The sequence below is a fragment of the Diabrotica virgifera genome, chromosome 10, assembly GCF_917563875.1.
Source record: "Diabrotica virgifera virgifera chromosome 10, PGI_DIABVI_V3a".
NCBI classification, from domain to species: Eukaryota; Metazoa; Arthropoda; class Insecta; order Coleoptera; family Chrysomelidae; genus Diabrotica; species Diabrotica virgifera.
The window spans coordinates 99,622,259-99,639,465 of NC_065452.1; the positions used below are offsets into that span (position 1 = coordinate 99,622,259).

The following is a 17,207-nucleotide window of genomic DNA, read 5'->3' on the forward strand; positions in this document are numbered from 1 at the left end:
ATACCAAAAATCTCATAGAGTAATAAAATGATTGTTTTGCTTTTCTGAAAATATTGGATTTCTTGTTTTCCTAGACAAAAATTGGTTATGCTATGGCTGTTCAAAATTTGCATAAACTCGTGATTAGTGACTCGTTCAAGCAATTTTAACTACAGCCTTTTCAAATATAAGCACTTTGAACCAATGAAACTTACAGATCATATTAAGAATACATAGGCAAAGTAACTTGTGAAGCGGTAACGATTCATTTTATTTGAGATGCTAATTAAGGGGTGATTTTCGCGATTCTTTTACCAGAGTAGTACTCCGTTTTTTGGTTATTTCACGTTGAATTATTCGATTTGTAGTTTGACGAAAAATAACCTATTTTAGGTTAGCTACAACTCTGCTTCTGCTGGGTCGACCGACTTCATGCGTACACCATTTTTTTCATTTTTTTAAACTATATTTTTTCTAAGAACATTTTTTCGGTAAATTACCTATTTTTTGAGTTATTTGCGAAAAACCGTCCAAAAACATGTTTTTCGTTGTTAAAATGAACATATTCACTCGCAAATAACTCGAAAAGTATTGACTTAATGGAAAAACTCTATAGAACAAAAGTCGCTTAGAATTAGTCATTTTATCCAATGTCGTTTATTTTGAATGTACATTCTTTACCCCCGAGAAGAGGGTATACCCCTCCATTTCTGTAAAATGGAGGGGATGTAGAATTGTAACCTTTTCTTATATAATAATAGACAATTTTAACCACCTATTCACAAATTTTTATCCTTTTTTTATTTTTTTGAGGTTTTCGTAAAGTTTTGTGTTCTTTGATCGAGCTAAGAAGAGAGCGCGACTGTTCCCGGGTTAATGTTCGATTTTAACTTTGAACTTACACCACAAATACAAACTATGGTTAACACTACAGTAAGCGCCACGCTAGTAGATAAACGGGTACCTAATTTCTACTCGTGTGCTAATCAGGCGCGTTCTCATCTGTGACTTTCATGTCTGTCATGTCGTATGACTACCAAGAAACTATTGAAAATAATTGTTTTTCCATACAAAAATAGTATATTATTTAAGGAGCATGTAATGGCATTTACATGAGAGTAGAATACTATACTTTTTCTACGACCTTTTTTTATTTTATTTAGTAAAAAATATATTATCAACTACACGAGATTAAAATTATAATTTAAAAAATAAAATTTGTTTACCAATAATACGCGGCTGATTAATTAGTTGCATACTATTAACAAATGCTGTCTTATGTATTGTAAACATACAAGAAGAAATAGTCAATTCAAGTCAATCCAATAGTCAATTCAATTCGTTTCCGAAAAATTATAAGCACAAAATTTGTTACCGGCTTGTCACTGTAATAAATAGGAAATTGCTATTATCGGTGGACGTATTTTATACAGTTATATTGTACATTTATATTTTACTAAGTGTATTTAATATAATAATATACAGGGTGTCCCGAAAAGATTGGTCATAAATTATACCACTGATTCTGGGGTCAAAAATAGGTTGATTAAACCTCACTTACCTATATACAATAGTGCACACAAAAAAAGTTACAGCCCTTTGAAGTTACAAAATGAAAATCGATTTTTTTTAATATATCGAAAACTCCTAGAGCTTTTTTATTGAAAATGGACATGAGGAATCCTTATCATAGCAACATCTTAAAAAAAAATTATAGTAAAATGTGTGTACCCCATAAAAATTTTATGGGGGTTTTGTTCCCTTAAACCCACCCAAACTTTTATGTACGTTCCAATTAAATTATTATTGTGGCACCATTAGTTAAACACAATATTTCTAAAACTTTTTTGCCTCTTAATACTTTTTTGATAAGCCAGTGTTTATCGAGATATTTTGAATATTTGTCGAATCCACCACCTATTTGTATATGGTTAAGTATGATTATAGACACCTGTTAATAATCTGAAAATTTATTTATAACTTAAATTTTTTGGTATATTTTGAAAAAGAAGCCACATCTCGATAAAAGTTGACTTACCAAAAAAAGACTAAGAGACAAAAAAGTTTTAAAAACACTGTGTTTAACTAATGGTACCACAATGATAGTTTAATTGGAACGTACACAAACATTTGGGGGGTTTAAAGGAACAAAACCCCCATAAATTTTTTATGTAAATATAGTAAAAAAGTAGCTGCATCTCGATAAAACTGGCTTATCGAAAAAATACTAAGAGGCAAAAAAGTTTTAAAAACGTTGTGTTCAACTAATGGTACCACAATAATGAATTAATTGGAACGTACACAAAAGTTTGGGGGGGTTCAAGGGAACAAAATCCCCATAAATTTTTTATGGGGTGGACAAATTTCACTATAATTTGGTTTTAAGGTGGGCCTGTCATAATAATGATACATGCCCGTTTTCAATAAAAAATCTTTGAGAGTTTTCGATATATTGAAAAAAATCGATTTTCATTTTGTAACTTCAAAGGGCTGTAACTTTTTTTATGAGCACATTTGTACTAAGGTAAGTTAGGTTCAACCGAACTATTTTTGACCCCAAAATGTGTGGTATAATTTATGACCATTCTTTTCGGGACACCCTGTATATAATTATATATAATATGTTATAATATATTAAACATATAACCTTTTTAAAATAAACACAATATAAGTTATCAATTTCAATAGACCCAACCAATGCGCTAATGTCACGTCACTAGATAAACGTCAAAATTTATAGTAAATAATGTATAAACGTAAAAAAAACTACTTTAACATTACAGTTAAAACCCCTTTTAAAAATTTTTCCAAGTTGATTATTGATATAGAGTACAACAATTATTGTATTAAATAAACAAATTTAAGTAATTTTATTTGCAGTTTATATGTATACGACTAATATACCTATTAAAAGTGCCATATCCCATTTGAACCTAATTTCAGCCCGTGAGTAATAGTTCATTACTCACGGGTAAGTAATGGGTGTTATTATCTATTGAAAAACAGTGAATAATGAGCATGTTGTTAAACGGTCGTAGAAAAATACATTTCTTAATATTATTGTCACTCTGCTTTAAAAAAACTTTGTTCAAACACCAACAATATTACAATACTTATTAACTTTTACAACTTTAATAATACAATGACAACTATTAATTTCAAATACAGTTGTTCTATAAACTGTCAACTTTCTATGTTTATATTGGTTTCTATACATTTTTTGACGTTCTAGACGTCACTAAACATACAAGTAAACAATGAAATAAGTGAAGGGTTCAGGACTGTATTAACTCAATGTACCCGTGTGTCTAGTAGCGTTGAGGTTACTGTATAAGTTGCTGTTGGTTTTATACTATTTTTATTTATATCAAAAGAGTTAATCCACCTAATCCCACGACGAACTAACATTTTGCATTTACTGCCAATTTTCACACAAAGTCGAAAGGTTTTGTGCATTAATCTCAGAACTCGATTTTGACTCGGTGTAGTAGTTACAAAAAAAAAAATAAAAAAGAAATAAATCTTAGCTGAAATAATACATATCAACCAAGATGTAAGAACAGATATATGGGCTGAAGAAATGCTACAGTGGTGTTAAAAAGTCCTGCATCACCTAAGCGCCTTATAGTTTTTGAGGTTTAACACAAGTTTTTTGTATATTTTCGCTAATTCATTTTAAGTTTGTGCTTGTAATTAGCATTAACGGTATACTTACTAATGTTTTTTTAACTAATAGCTCAAAATTCTGCAGAAAAGATCAAAATAATCTGATTGAAGGGATTTCCCATAATCCGAGAAAATTATGAGGTGATTATTAAGTCGTTAAAGTATGTACTATTAAATTGAATCTTAATGACAAATTTGCCACATATTTTGACTATATAAACACTGTAGTTACCCTAACACATTTATTCGCTCTTTGATTTTTGATAAAAAGGTCAAAATATCCCACACTAAACAAACTAAATTATCGGACGAAAAGCGTTTTGAAATTATTTTTCACCATAAAAACGTCAAATCTAGTCGCAAATAGCATTCGCAGTAAACCGTAATCAATCTACAGTAATTAGAGTCATTAAGAAGTATGCTGCACAAGGAAAAATCGACGACAGACCGCGTATTAAGGTAAGGTGGTGATGCAGGACTTTTTAATACCACTGTACCTACGGAATGGAATAATGGAATTATAGAGCTACCAAATAAAAGAGGACGTACAGCTATGAGAAAACTGGAAAGGCATAACTCTGTTATGCTCCATAAATAAAATATTAGCATTTATTTTTCATCAAAGAATCAACAATAGAATAGACACAACTCTCAGAGAAGAACAAACGGGTTTCAGAAGGGGACGATCCTGTATAGACCAAATTTCGACGGCAAGAATCATCATAGACGAAACAATAGAGAAGAACGCAGCCTTGATAATGGCCTTTATAGACTTTTCTAAAGCCTTCGGCAGCATAAAACATATACAGCCCTGTGGAAAATCTTAAAGCTAAATAAATTTCCTCCTAAGATCATTGGAATAATCAAAATGTCAGGATGTATCAGCAAACAACATGTCAGGTATTGCATAAAGGGCAAATGACAGATAAAATAACAATACAAGTAGGTTTAAAACACGGTTGCATACTGTCACCTTTGCTCTTCAATATATGTCTTAATCATATACCGGAAAAAACAATTGAAAGAAAAAATGGGATCCCTTGGAACTACCTTCAGAACAAGAAACTAGCAGTTATGGAATATGCAGATGATATCTGTTTCGTAGAGAACACAATAGATGAAATTTAATGAAGAGCATGGTAAGGAAGCTAGCGGTAAAATCGGCAGAAGTGGGTCTTAAAATCAACACGAACAAGACAGTAGAGATGAGAATAGGAGTAACTAACGGTGACAAACTGTACATCAGCCAACAAGAAATAAAACAGGTTCAAGAATTTTGCTACCTAGGCAGTATAATCAGTGCAAAGGTGGATATTAAATCAAGATATTAAACAGAGAATACGGAAGGCACAACAAGCCTCTGGAACCCTCGCAAATATATGGAGATCAACACAGATTAGCCAAAATACTAAATTACGGCTATTTAATTGTAACTTGAAAACTGTGTAACTTTATGGGAGTGAAATATGGGCAATAACTGACGGAAATATAAATAAAATCCAAGTTTTTGTAAATAGACGTCTATGTAAAATTCTAAAGGTATATTGGCCCAATAGCATAACAAATGTAGCACTATGGAGGAAAACTAAACAAGAACCCATCAAAACAACAATAAAGAGGAAAAGATGGAACTGGCTGAGACACACCCTGAGCAAAGAAAATGCAGACACAACAAAACAAGCATTCAAATGGAGTGTAGTAGGACGAAGAAGCAGATGACGCCCGACCAAAACATGGAGGAGTACCATTGAAGAAGACTACAAAACTATGAAGAAAACCTGGGGAGAAATAGCAACCATGGCCAGAAATAGAGGGGAATGGAGAAGCTTCATGGATGCCCTATGCTCCTTTACAAAGTAACATGATTGGATATATAAGAAGTAAGAAGCATACGATAATTACAAGAAATAAGAAACGAAACACATGCACTAGCAAAGAAATGAAACATGATTTTTATGTTTTCCGAAAGGAAATATGGCGCTTTATAAGAGGTCAAAGAACGGAGGTAAAGGAACTAATAGACGTAAAATATATAGAAAAGGATACATGAATTTAGTACCAGTTCATCCACTGGGCGCTTGGGGCAGGCGCGCAGGGACGCGGGCCCCTTCGGGGCCCAGAGTGGGGTGTTCCTTTTAATAATAAAAAAAATAAAGTCCGAAATAAAGTTGGTAAATAATCTACATATTTTCCGAAAATAATCTCATACGCAGATACGTTAATATGGCTAACGCATAGAACAGGAAATTACTTAATCTTGTATACTTGGCTAGATTGGACAACTTCTCAGCTGAGAATTTACAGCAGTATGCGAATAAAGGAAAAGGTTCAGTTAGCTATCTGTCTCAAATTTGCAATGAATTCCTGGATGTGATGAAAACAAAACTTGTAGAAACTTTCATGCTGGAAATTAAAGAAGCTATCTTATTAAAGATTCTACTTAATGTCGGGTCGTTATACAGGGCTTCAAGCACGAATACGAGCATTATGGTCAACCGCTATTTCCGTTCCATGTGCGAATCATTCTTTATCTAGCAGTGAATTTTGCATGTGAATCTAGCTGGGAAGCAACTGATTATTTCAGTACTGTTCAAAGTATCCAGATACTCGTTTTTCACTTTTCCTCAAAGGTGCAATTTAATGAGAGAAAGTGGCAAATGTTTAAAAAGATTAATTGAAACTATAATAAATTTACAATCAAGATGCAGTAGAAATAAACAAACCAAGACACTTCAATGTTATGAGGAACACCCTCGAATCATGATTTACGATGTATAAACTTTGTAAATCATGATTTGAGATTTATGCAATGTATATCGGGAGATCGACAGAGGAGTGATAGACCAGGGCGCATGTGTAAAAATATTTGAGAGGTGACTCATTTTTTTGCACAAATTACTTGAAAATAACTCATATAATAATATTAGAGTTATCCTCCCGCTCAAAAAGGTCCGAAACATTGTTTAAATAATCAAAACGTCAAAAAATGAAGGAAAAATTCGATTTTTTTTCTACGTTTTTGATTATAACTTTAAACGTATTCATTTCCGTGAAAAGTTTTACTGACATAAAAGTTTCGTAATTAAATTTCCTACAATATAGGATTAGCTTAAAATTTTAAAAAATGTCACCCTTATTGCAAAATAGCAATAATTGCAAAAAAAACATAATAAAACAACTATCCGCATTTTAGTTTTTCAACCATTTATGCTAAACTTAAAACCTTCATATTTCATCCAGAAAAACTATATGATATAATAAAACAATAGTGTAAATTTCATTAAGATCGGTTTAATAGATTTTGCAAAATAAATTTTGCAATCCAGCTTCGGCAAAAAAAACCATTTTTTCAAAATATTGCAGGACTGAAAATAAAGCAGATAGCAAGTTAATTTTTTTACATAGAAAAATACTGTACCTTTCATTTTCAATTTGCAAAATTAAAATCGGTTAACTACCACAGCGTCAGGAATTTTTTTAAAATAAACATTAATTTTTAACGATTGAACGATTGATAAATTTTTATTTTTAGTACATTTCGATGTAAATAAATAAATTTGTTTATTGCAAAATAAAAACACATACTCTGTCCTTTGAAATAACACTTTTTTAGCAAAAACTTTCTTTGTTCATAATAATATATCTTAACTTAGAGAATAAAAATTTATTATTTTTGAACATATGCAATTGTTTAAACAATATGTCACAAACAATAGTCAAATTAGTTTGATTTTTGTGGAATTAAAATATTAAAATACAACAAAATATAGAGTAAAAAATTAATATATTAGATAAAGATTGGAAGACATTTTTTTGGAAATCAACTTATGTGAATCGAACACCGCTGTCCTGCGCGTTAGGGATGGGAAAACCTAAAACCGGTTTTTTTACTTCGCAATAACCGGTTTTACGGGTTGTTATTTTATCCCGGTTATAACCGGTTTTTTCTTTTTAAAGTAAAAACCGGTTATTAGGTTTTTACGGTGATTACGATTAGGTTAGGTATTATTTTGTATCCCAATAATAATTATTATTCTCAAGTAATTATTCCAAACAAAACCATAATTCAAATTTTATTTTATTTTATAAAATACAGAAGCAAACTGAAAGTGCAATCTCGCATCAGCCAGAAACAATTATAAGTTTTATGATAATATTTCCTTGAAAAGGTATTTGTAATCATAATATTTGACATTGAAAGTGGGTGAATTACTTTTCTGATTACCAAAAATAATGCTCTGACCATGAATATCGAATTACTGATTATGAATACAAATCTCCAAGAATTTCGCTACGTTTTCAAAACGATACACTCATACAGGAACTATTAAATGAGTTAAAATGTACCTATTCTACAAATATACAAACGTGTTAAAAGTAATACATGTTCTTTCGATAGTACTAATTTTGATCATATTGATATCCGGAAAACCGGTTTTTGCAAAAACCGCTTTTTTGGGCCGGTCTTAACCGCTAGGTTAAACCGTAAGCAAAAAAAAACCGGTATAACCGAAAACCGGTGTTTTGTCAAAAACCGCCATCCCTACTGCGCGTAGCACCAAAAATAAATGTTTATTTAAAAAAATTCCTGAAGCCGTGTTAGTTAACCGACTTTAATTTTACAAATTGCAAATGAAAGGTACAGTATTCTTCTATATGTAAAAAAATTCAACTTACTATCTGCTTTATTTTCAGTCCTGCAACATTTTGAAAAAGTGAATTTTTTTTGCTAAAGCTGGATTGCAAAATTTATTTTGCAAAATCTATTAAACCGATCTTAATGAAATTTACTGTGTTCTTTTATTATATTAGATAGTTTTTCTGTGTAAAATATGAAGGTCCTATCTTTAGCAAAAATGGTTGAAAACCGTAAAATACGAAAACTTGTTTTTTATGGATTTTTCGCAATTATTGCTATTTTGCACCAAGGGTGACAACTTTTAAAATTTCTAACCATTCCTATATTGTAGAAAATATAATTTCACAACTTTTATGTCAGTGCAAATTTTCTCGGAAGTGAATACTTTTAAAGTTATAATCAAAAAACGAAGAAAAAATCGAATTTTTCTTTCATTTTTTGACATCTTGATTATTTAAACAATGTTCCGGACCATTTTGAGTGGGAGGATAACTCAAATATTATTATATGAGTTAATTCCAAGCAATTTCTGCAAAAAAATATGAGTCACCTCTCAACGTACATCTCAAAACAGATGCGCCCTGGACTATGAAAACATTAGAAGAAAATGTAACGGAGAGTGTATAAACGAATGGACACTAAACAGAAAAAGGAATGGAATAACCACATAAGCAGAATGGGGAGACCCGTGTGGCCAAAATAACAACAGATAAATCACCAATCGGTAGAAGATTTATCGGACGACCACGTAAAAGATGGAGTGACAACCTTCCATAGAGGTATCAATTCCAAATGAACCACCAGAGTTGCTTATAAAGTTCTAACAATTCCCTGTTTACGTGATTTCTTCTCCTTTTAATAAATTTCCTGTACCAAACTTGGTATATTTGAATTAGAAATAACAAACTTTTTGAAAAACTTCAAAAATATACTTATTTCAAATGAAAAGGTTGAGAATATCGTCTCGTGAAATCGTAAGTAAAATATTAACCAAAAATATGTAAAGGAAAGTCTCATGAATATTGTCTTTTACGTTTCAAAGATATTTACTTGGTTCCATGCTTTATCCCAACCCTGTATACAGGGTGTTTCATTAACAATTGTCCATATCGTAACTGGAGAAACCTTAGCACAAAATACGAAGATTTAAGCCAAAACACTTAAATAAAATATTCTTCCTTACCGAGATACAGAGTGTTTTATTACAAATGTTCTAAAATGATTTTAGCCCATGTTTAAGACACCTTTTTTTTGTTCAAACTTGACACACAGTTTACACATGCTAAGGTACTTTAACTAGTCTTAAAAGATAGTTTTTCGCTATTAGCGGAGGCGTGCTGTAGGGATATATAGTTCCTTTTCACCCCTTTCCCCCTTTACAATCTACGTCACTGTCGTAATAATCATTTCAGCATGTTTTTTTATTCTTCTTACTTTTTACGTAAATATCATCCGTTGTTTCAATGCGATAGAGTAAGTAGTTTTCAAGTTATTTGCGTTTTAATGTAATGGAATCAATAAGATTATGTATTTTAAACACATAATCTTATTGAATGTAGTTTAAAGTACATAGTCTTATGGAATCCATTATCTTTAAACGCAAATAACTTGAAACAGTGGCAGCCCGTGAGGTAGTGCCATAGAGCCATGGCACTACCTTCCTAACTATGCAGAAGCATATTTTTTATTTTTAAAATCTTTTAATGCCTGTTAATATTTTTGTGTGTATTTCTTTTTATCTTCATAAATTATATATAATCTGGCAACTGTGCGCGTAGTGCAATCGCTGCCACTTACAGCGGAGATTATTCAGCTGGAGAATCTTGAGCCAAAATTGGTATTGGCACGACTGAAAGGAGAAAGATTTTACAAGCATCCTATATAGGTGACAGAGAAAGAGCTATATTGGACTATTTAGTATACCTTAAATGAGAATCTCGTGCCTTGCACGAGAAGGTATCTATTATTTGAGTTTCTTTAAGTGCTGGCTTGTCGCTTTTGTTATGTCTCTTTTCTGTTAAAGTTTTTGTATTTATAATATTATTGTTAAACTTTTAGTGCATCATGATCGTGGGTGTAGTATAAATAATATTTTGATTATTTCTTAAGTTTAATTTATTAATTGACAATGAATCAGATTAGTATCTTAAAAACTCTTTTGGTGGTTTTTCTTTACAAATTTTATAAGGTTTGGTGGAGCTTTCGAGTTAGCTTAAAGAGGTCACGACGAAAAAAAATTCACAAAATAGAGGCATATTTAAGGAACTGGCCAATTTTAGCGCCGAATTAGACAACGACTTATGGGTTCATAATATTTAAAGTTCCAGATCTTTCAAAGGTCTACCGTCTTCTGACATGTAGTTGCTTCTAATTTATTTATGTCGGAGAAGTTTTCTGCTTACAAGCGTCGGTTCCCCGAATCATTTTTTAATGAAACATGGAGACAATTTTAATTTTTAAACAAAACTTGGTTTAAAACTGAATTAAAAGTACTGTATTAGTGAGACGAATTAAGTAATACCTCTGGAGCTGTTCCGCTATCTTCTTCTTTAAGTACCGTGCCCAAATTTTTAGGCGTGGGTAGCTTCCATAACAATTTGCCGATATCGTTCTCGATCTTGTGCGGCATGTAACAATTGATCTGCTGATAAGCCAGTCCATTGACGAAGGTTTCGGAGCCATGAATATTTCTTTCGACCAATTCCTCTTTTTCCGTCGATCTTTCCATTGAGTATTAACTGCAGCATCCTGTATGTGCTACCTCTCATTATATGCCCCAGATATTCAAGTTTTCTCTTTTTTATCATCTTCATTAAGTCACCTTCGCCTTGACCTACTCTGTTTAAGACTTCTCTGTTAGAAATGCGTTGAACCCAAGATATTCTGAGCATTCTACGATATGACCACATCTCAAAGGCTTCTAATTTGTTCATCATGTTAACCTTCATGATCCAGGTTTCACATCCATATAGTAATACAGGATACACATAACATTTTAGCAACTTGATTCTTAGTTGTAAGTTCAGCTGAGAGTTGCTCAGAATAGATCTAAGTTTCATAAATGCTCCTCTTGCAATTTCTATACGAGTTTTAATTCCTTCATCCGGATTTAGTGTCTCGTTTATCCACCATCCTGGGTATTTAAAATAGTTAACTTTTGTTATTGATTCATCACTGACAATTAGTTGCATAGGGCCGACGTCTTGTTTACTAACCACAAGTAACTTTGTCTTTGTTGCATTTATGTTAAGTTCGTTATTGGAGCATTCTCTAGTGACTCGATCTATAAGGAATTGAAGATCTTCGATGTTCTCAGCCATGATCGCGGTGTCGTCTGCATATCTGATGTTGTTAATAGTTTCACCCCCGATTCGAACTCCACATTGTCCTTCCAAGGCTTCATTAAAAATTATTTCTGAGTATACGTTAAACAAAGTTGGGGATAACACACAATCCTGTCTGACACCTCTTTGAATGCAAATTTTGTCTGTTTCTTTGCCGTCTACCAGAATAGAAGCTTCTTGATTCCATTATAGATGTTGTAAAAGTCTCAGATCTTTATCATCTATTCCAATCATTTCTAGATATTGAAACAACCTATCATGTTGAACTCTATCAAACGCCTTCTCAAAATCTATAAAGCAGACGTAAATTGGTTTCTGTACTCCCCATGATCGTTAAAGTAATGTTAACATTGAGAACAAAGCTTCCCTTGTTCCCAATCCTTCTCTGAAACCGAATTGTTTGTTTCCCATTGTCTCTTCACATTTCTGCTTGATTCTATTAAGAATTATCTTAAGAAGTAGCTTGAGAGAGTGGCTCATGAGACTAATTAGTCTAAAGTCTTTACATGATGATGTATTAGGTTTTTTTGGGAGTGGAATAAATGTAGACTCTAACCATATCTGTGGCATCATTCCAGTCTCGTATATATGGTTATAAATGTTTGTTAGTTGTGAGACATTGTCGTCATCCAGAAGTTTGAGCCAGTCTGATGGTACTTGGTCAGGGCCTGGAGATTTTCCATTTTTGCTCTGTTGGATGGCTTTCTCTACTTCCGCTTTTAAAATGCTAGGACCAGTATTCGTATACTTTGTGGTGTTAAGTGGTGGCCTCGTATCCAGGAAGAGCTCTTTTATATAGTTAGTCCATTGTTCCTTTTTTTCATCCAAGTCGAGAATTATTTTACCTTTGGAGTTTCTCATAAAGAGAAAGTTCCTCATAGAGTTCCGCTATGAGTTTTATTAAATGAGGAAGGTTTAAAAAGCACATTGGAAGAAACTGTTAAACTTTTAAGCATTTTTATTACCATTCCTACATCAATATCTGAAGCAGAACGCTGTTTTTCGATGTTAAAACGAATTAAAACATTAGTTAAAAATACAATGAAAGGTATGTTATCTGCAGAAAAGCATTTTGTAAATGGTATTGATAATTTTAATAATAAAGTCATTGAAAACTTTGCAACCAAAAAGAAAACAAGAAGGATGTATCGTAAACTTTAAAAGTGGTATTAACACAACTTTGTTCCTGTGTGTCAATAATGAAATAGTATTATTTTTATAATTTTGTAAATAGAGACTAAATCGTAATACAAGCTAGGTAATATTAGCAGTAAATAATGGTTGTAAGTTGAGAGTTTTTTATTGTTAATGAATTTACGGAACTGTTTTGATAAATTTTGAACAATTTCTTTGCACCTCAGATAAATATACATACATAAGATACATAAGATAAAAGTATCAGCGTCTATTTTTTTTTTAATTTTTGTTTTATAACTTTTTTGACAATATCGTGAACCTGTCACTAAAAATTTTGGCAGCTGTCCGAATTCTTACACTACTTTTTAAAGTGGTACAAGCCGCCACTGACTTGAAAACTACTTACTTTATCGCAATGAAAAAATGATGATATTTATGTAAAAAGTAACAAGGAATAAAATGATTACTATGACAGTGGCGTAGATTGTGAGGAGGAAAAAGGAGCGAAAATGAAGTATATATCCCTACAGCACGCCTCTGGTAACAGCGGAAAACTATCTTTTAACAGTAGTTAAAGTTTCCTAGCATGTGTAAACTGTGTGTCAAGTTTGAACAAAAAATATTAAAAGGTGCTTGAACAATGGGCTTAAATCATTTTAGAATATTTGTAATAAAACACCCTGTATCTCGGTAAGGAGGAATATTTTATTTAAGTGTTTTGGGTTAAATCTTCGTAATTCGTGCTAAGGTTTCTCCAGTTACGTTATGGACAATTGTTAATGAAACACCCTGTATAACATTAACCAATTTAATTTTTTGTTTCAGAGATGGATATACATTTATTTACAAAATAGTAGATTGGACAAAACCAGGTCTCACTGTAGGCACATGCTGTGGTGTGATAGTCTTCTTGATTATTCTTCATCTGCTTATGTTCCTAATTTCTTCCTGGAGAAGAAGTCTTCAAGAAAAACATTGCGGAAAGGAAGTCAATGATAATAAGATGGATTCCAAACAGCAAGCTGCATATGTAAATGAAGCTATGTCAAACGATATAGTTTGATGATATATAATTTGATGAGGAGCATAGTTAGTTCTGTCGTGCCATATATACAGCTAGTTGCAGACTTTTCGCACGAATTAAATTTATTATATCCAACTATAATATTGGATATAAGAGTAGAATATATCCAATGGATATATTCTACTATATTTACCAAAACATATATTTGTTTTACAAATCTATCGGTATTTTTGTAGACCACATATCATTTTAAATTTTTAGTGTCATGTTTGACCAAGGACTCATTTTAGAAGACACAATTTACCCATAACAGAATCCGACCCTTTATAAAGGGCGCTTTACAGCTTGCAATTCTACCTGCAAGACGCAAGAAAGTTGCCTAAAGGCATGCGCAGTATGGCGTCAGTTGATTATTGCATGCAACTTCTTGCAATTGCGCGATAATCGGTTTGGTGCCATTTTTTCTGCAAGTTTTCATGCAAGTCTAGGGGAATTTGATTTTTCCACAATATCAAATGTCATTGACGACAAGGATTCACGAATACATGCCGATCGGCTGTTTTCTGTTTGTGAAATATATCAACGATGGAAATGAATGAATAATGAAATGGCACTTTCTGAGATTCTATAATTATTGTAAATTGTATATTAAGTTACGGGAGCTCTCTCTCCTCTAGCTAAGTACCTTAGGATAATAATTAATTTGTGTTTCGCAGAAATATTATTTCGAAATATAGATTTCTTTGTAATTGTTCAATTTTTCCCTAGGGTTTATTAAAATGTACATTCATTCCTAGAAAATTAGAGTCATTTTCATCATCTACTTGGATAAATTCTTCTGTTGGAGATACATTATTACCCCTCTTCTTGTTCAACTAAGATCTTACTCACCATCTCCGATCTCGGGCGTTCTAAATTAGTGACGAAAAGGCTGGCTGCAGCAATAGTTAATACTTAAAGTTGCTGGTACCGCCTTTTTCCTTTTATATTTGGTTATTTCTGATAGTCTTGGCATTTCGAAATTTACCAAGTTAAATAAACAGCAATAAAGTAATTAAAAAAAAAACAAAAGTTTATAAGTTAGGTTAAGGGTAAAACTTTCAAATTGCATGCAAGCCGGATTGCAAGCTGTAAAAGACCATGCAATAGACTTGCATGAAAGTCTTGCATGCAAAAAATTGCAGCAAGTTTTCTTGCAAGCTGTAAAGCAGTCTTAACCATTACCTGCACGCGTCCTGGCCCTAGTCCCGCATGCCCGCATGTGAACTTTCTAGTCTTCCATGCCTATCTTGATATATACGAAAACAGTTTCTTTCAGGTATATATATTCTCTCAACAATTTTCTTTACCTCAATTTCCCAAGAAATGAAAGAACGGCACATTCGACCTAATAGTCTTTTAAGCCACCCGTACAAGTTGTTTACTAGCATAATATGTGTAATGGGAAGAAACTTGGAGATCTAGAGACCTAGGGAAAATGCAGGATTTCAAAAAGGAACCAACGACCATCTACAAAACATGAAAACCATTATTCACAAAATAGTGGAATACGGCAGGCTTTTTTCTAGTCTTGACTGATTTTCTAAATAAAAAGGAGGCAACCACTTTTAAATTGCATAGAAACAGTAAGTATTTACAAAGAAAATGTTGAATCAGACAATGATCCAAAATCACCTAAACTTTTTGATTAGGTTCTGGAATGACAAATGATATGCTACATCCATTCATTAAGACAATTGTAAAGCATGGTTTAAACATAAACATATCTTACACTATCATGATTACAAATTGAGTAGTCAACAGCACGTTAAAATCAAAAATAAAACGCATGAGATATGATTTACAGAGAAATCCAAAACCATCAATTAAAAAGGCGAATCTGTCTTCGATAATAGGTTAGGTTCAATATTAGTGGGTGTATAATCACCCTTCCTTCCACTCGACCTAATAGGTGTGTTGTGACTGATTCCCAGGCTAAAAGTTGTTCCTTCAGCCCAGCGTTTTTAACAAAGTCTATTATGGTCTTTGGTAACACTTTTACGAAGTCTCAAATGTATTGGACCTTATCCTATCTAACCCTGTGTAGTTGTACAAAACGTGTTCTGCCGTCTCGACAAAATCTGTTAGAGACCTACGATGATTTTCAGGTCATTCCTATTCATATCAGCAGATCTTTAGATCTCGTCTTCAAAGGTTCATGTCTAAAAGCCTTGCCATTTGGTCGTACCAGTGGTTAGGCTTTATCCATTCCACCTAGTCCTATATTATATGTTCTTTTGGTTGTGCTTCTTGCTATGCTAACGACAGGTTTTGGGACAGTGTCATGTCTGGAATGAGCAGTCTATGGAAAACTACGAAACATTTTAAAGATAGCTGATAAGTTTGAAAAGAAAAGTGTATGATCAGTGTCTACCAGTGGACCAGACAGAGGCACAGTAAAAAATTAAAACAGATAAACAAAAAGTTAAATACAAACGACATAAACAAGAGAACTAAAGTAACTTACATCGTTTAAAGCATGGCTAAAATAAAATGAAGTTGGATAGGATAAATAGAATGAGAGATGGCCGATGGATAAATAATAGACTGTTGGAATAGCATGGGACAGACGACAACTACGTCTGGCGATAGAGTGATGACTTTTAAATAAAAAAAAAATTGTGTGAGAACGGGGCATGATGGTAGAAACAAGGAGATGGAATTCACATTTAAAAAATAATTAATTAATTAATGTTATTACTTTTTTGTGCCCTTTAAACCAAAATTTGGCACAATCAAATAATAAATTTTCGTTAATTTTTTTTTGGAAATTACTATTTAAATTTTAGTATCTACGACCATTTAAAAAGAAAATTTACTGTGATTCAGTTTTTAATTTCATTACTGATAATATTTTTTATATAACTGCACCTTGACTACATTGTTTTTGAATTTTATAATAAATTTTTAGATTTATTATGTTAGTTTCATTTATATTTTGATATCAATAACAAATACTTTATGGACTGAAATTGATAACTGGAAGTAATTCCAGAGAATAGAATAGAATAGAAAGAACATAATCAACGCTGCAACAGAATCACTTGGAGAGAGAAAAGTAACGAATACTCACATATTAAAGAAGAAAACCCCGTGGTTTAGAGAGGAAGTTAAGATAAAATGTGAAGAAAAGAAGAAAGCATTTTTACAATACAGAATGAAACAAACACAACCGGCATACAACCACTACAAACGAATCAGAAACGAAACGAATACTTTAGTGAGGCAAATAAAAAGGGAGCACTGACAGAGTTCCTCAAAACAGATGGAACACGACTTCTACGGAACACAAAAAAAAGTATGGAGAATGATCAGAGGGCAAAGAAAGGAAATGAACGAATTAATAAAAGCGAAACACATTCAGAAGGAAACATGGGCA

At 32.4% G+C, this 17,207-nt stretch overlaps 1 protein-coding gene across 4 annotated transcripts in view; it reads left to right on the forward strand.

Moving 5' to 3' along the window:
* LOC114333928 (protein rolling stone) overlaps nucleotides 1-16,745 on the forward strand; it is a 328,655-nt gene extending 311,910 nt beyond the window's left edge. For all 4 annotated transcript variants that reach the window (XM_050641220.1, XM_028283925.2, XM_028283927.2 and 1 more), the window contains exon 5: nucleotides 13,591-16,745. In XM_050641220.1, coding sequence (XP_050497177.1) covers nucleotides 13,591-13,828 — 238 coding nt within the window. In that variant the 3' untranslated portion in view covers nucleotides 13,829-16,745. The remainder of the gene's footprint in view (nucleotides 1-13,590) is intronic.
* Nucleotides 16,746-17,207: the final 462 nt, after the last annotated feature.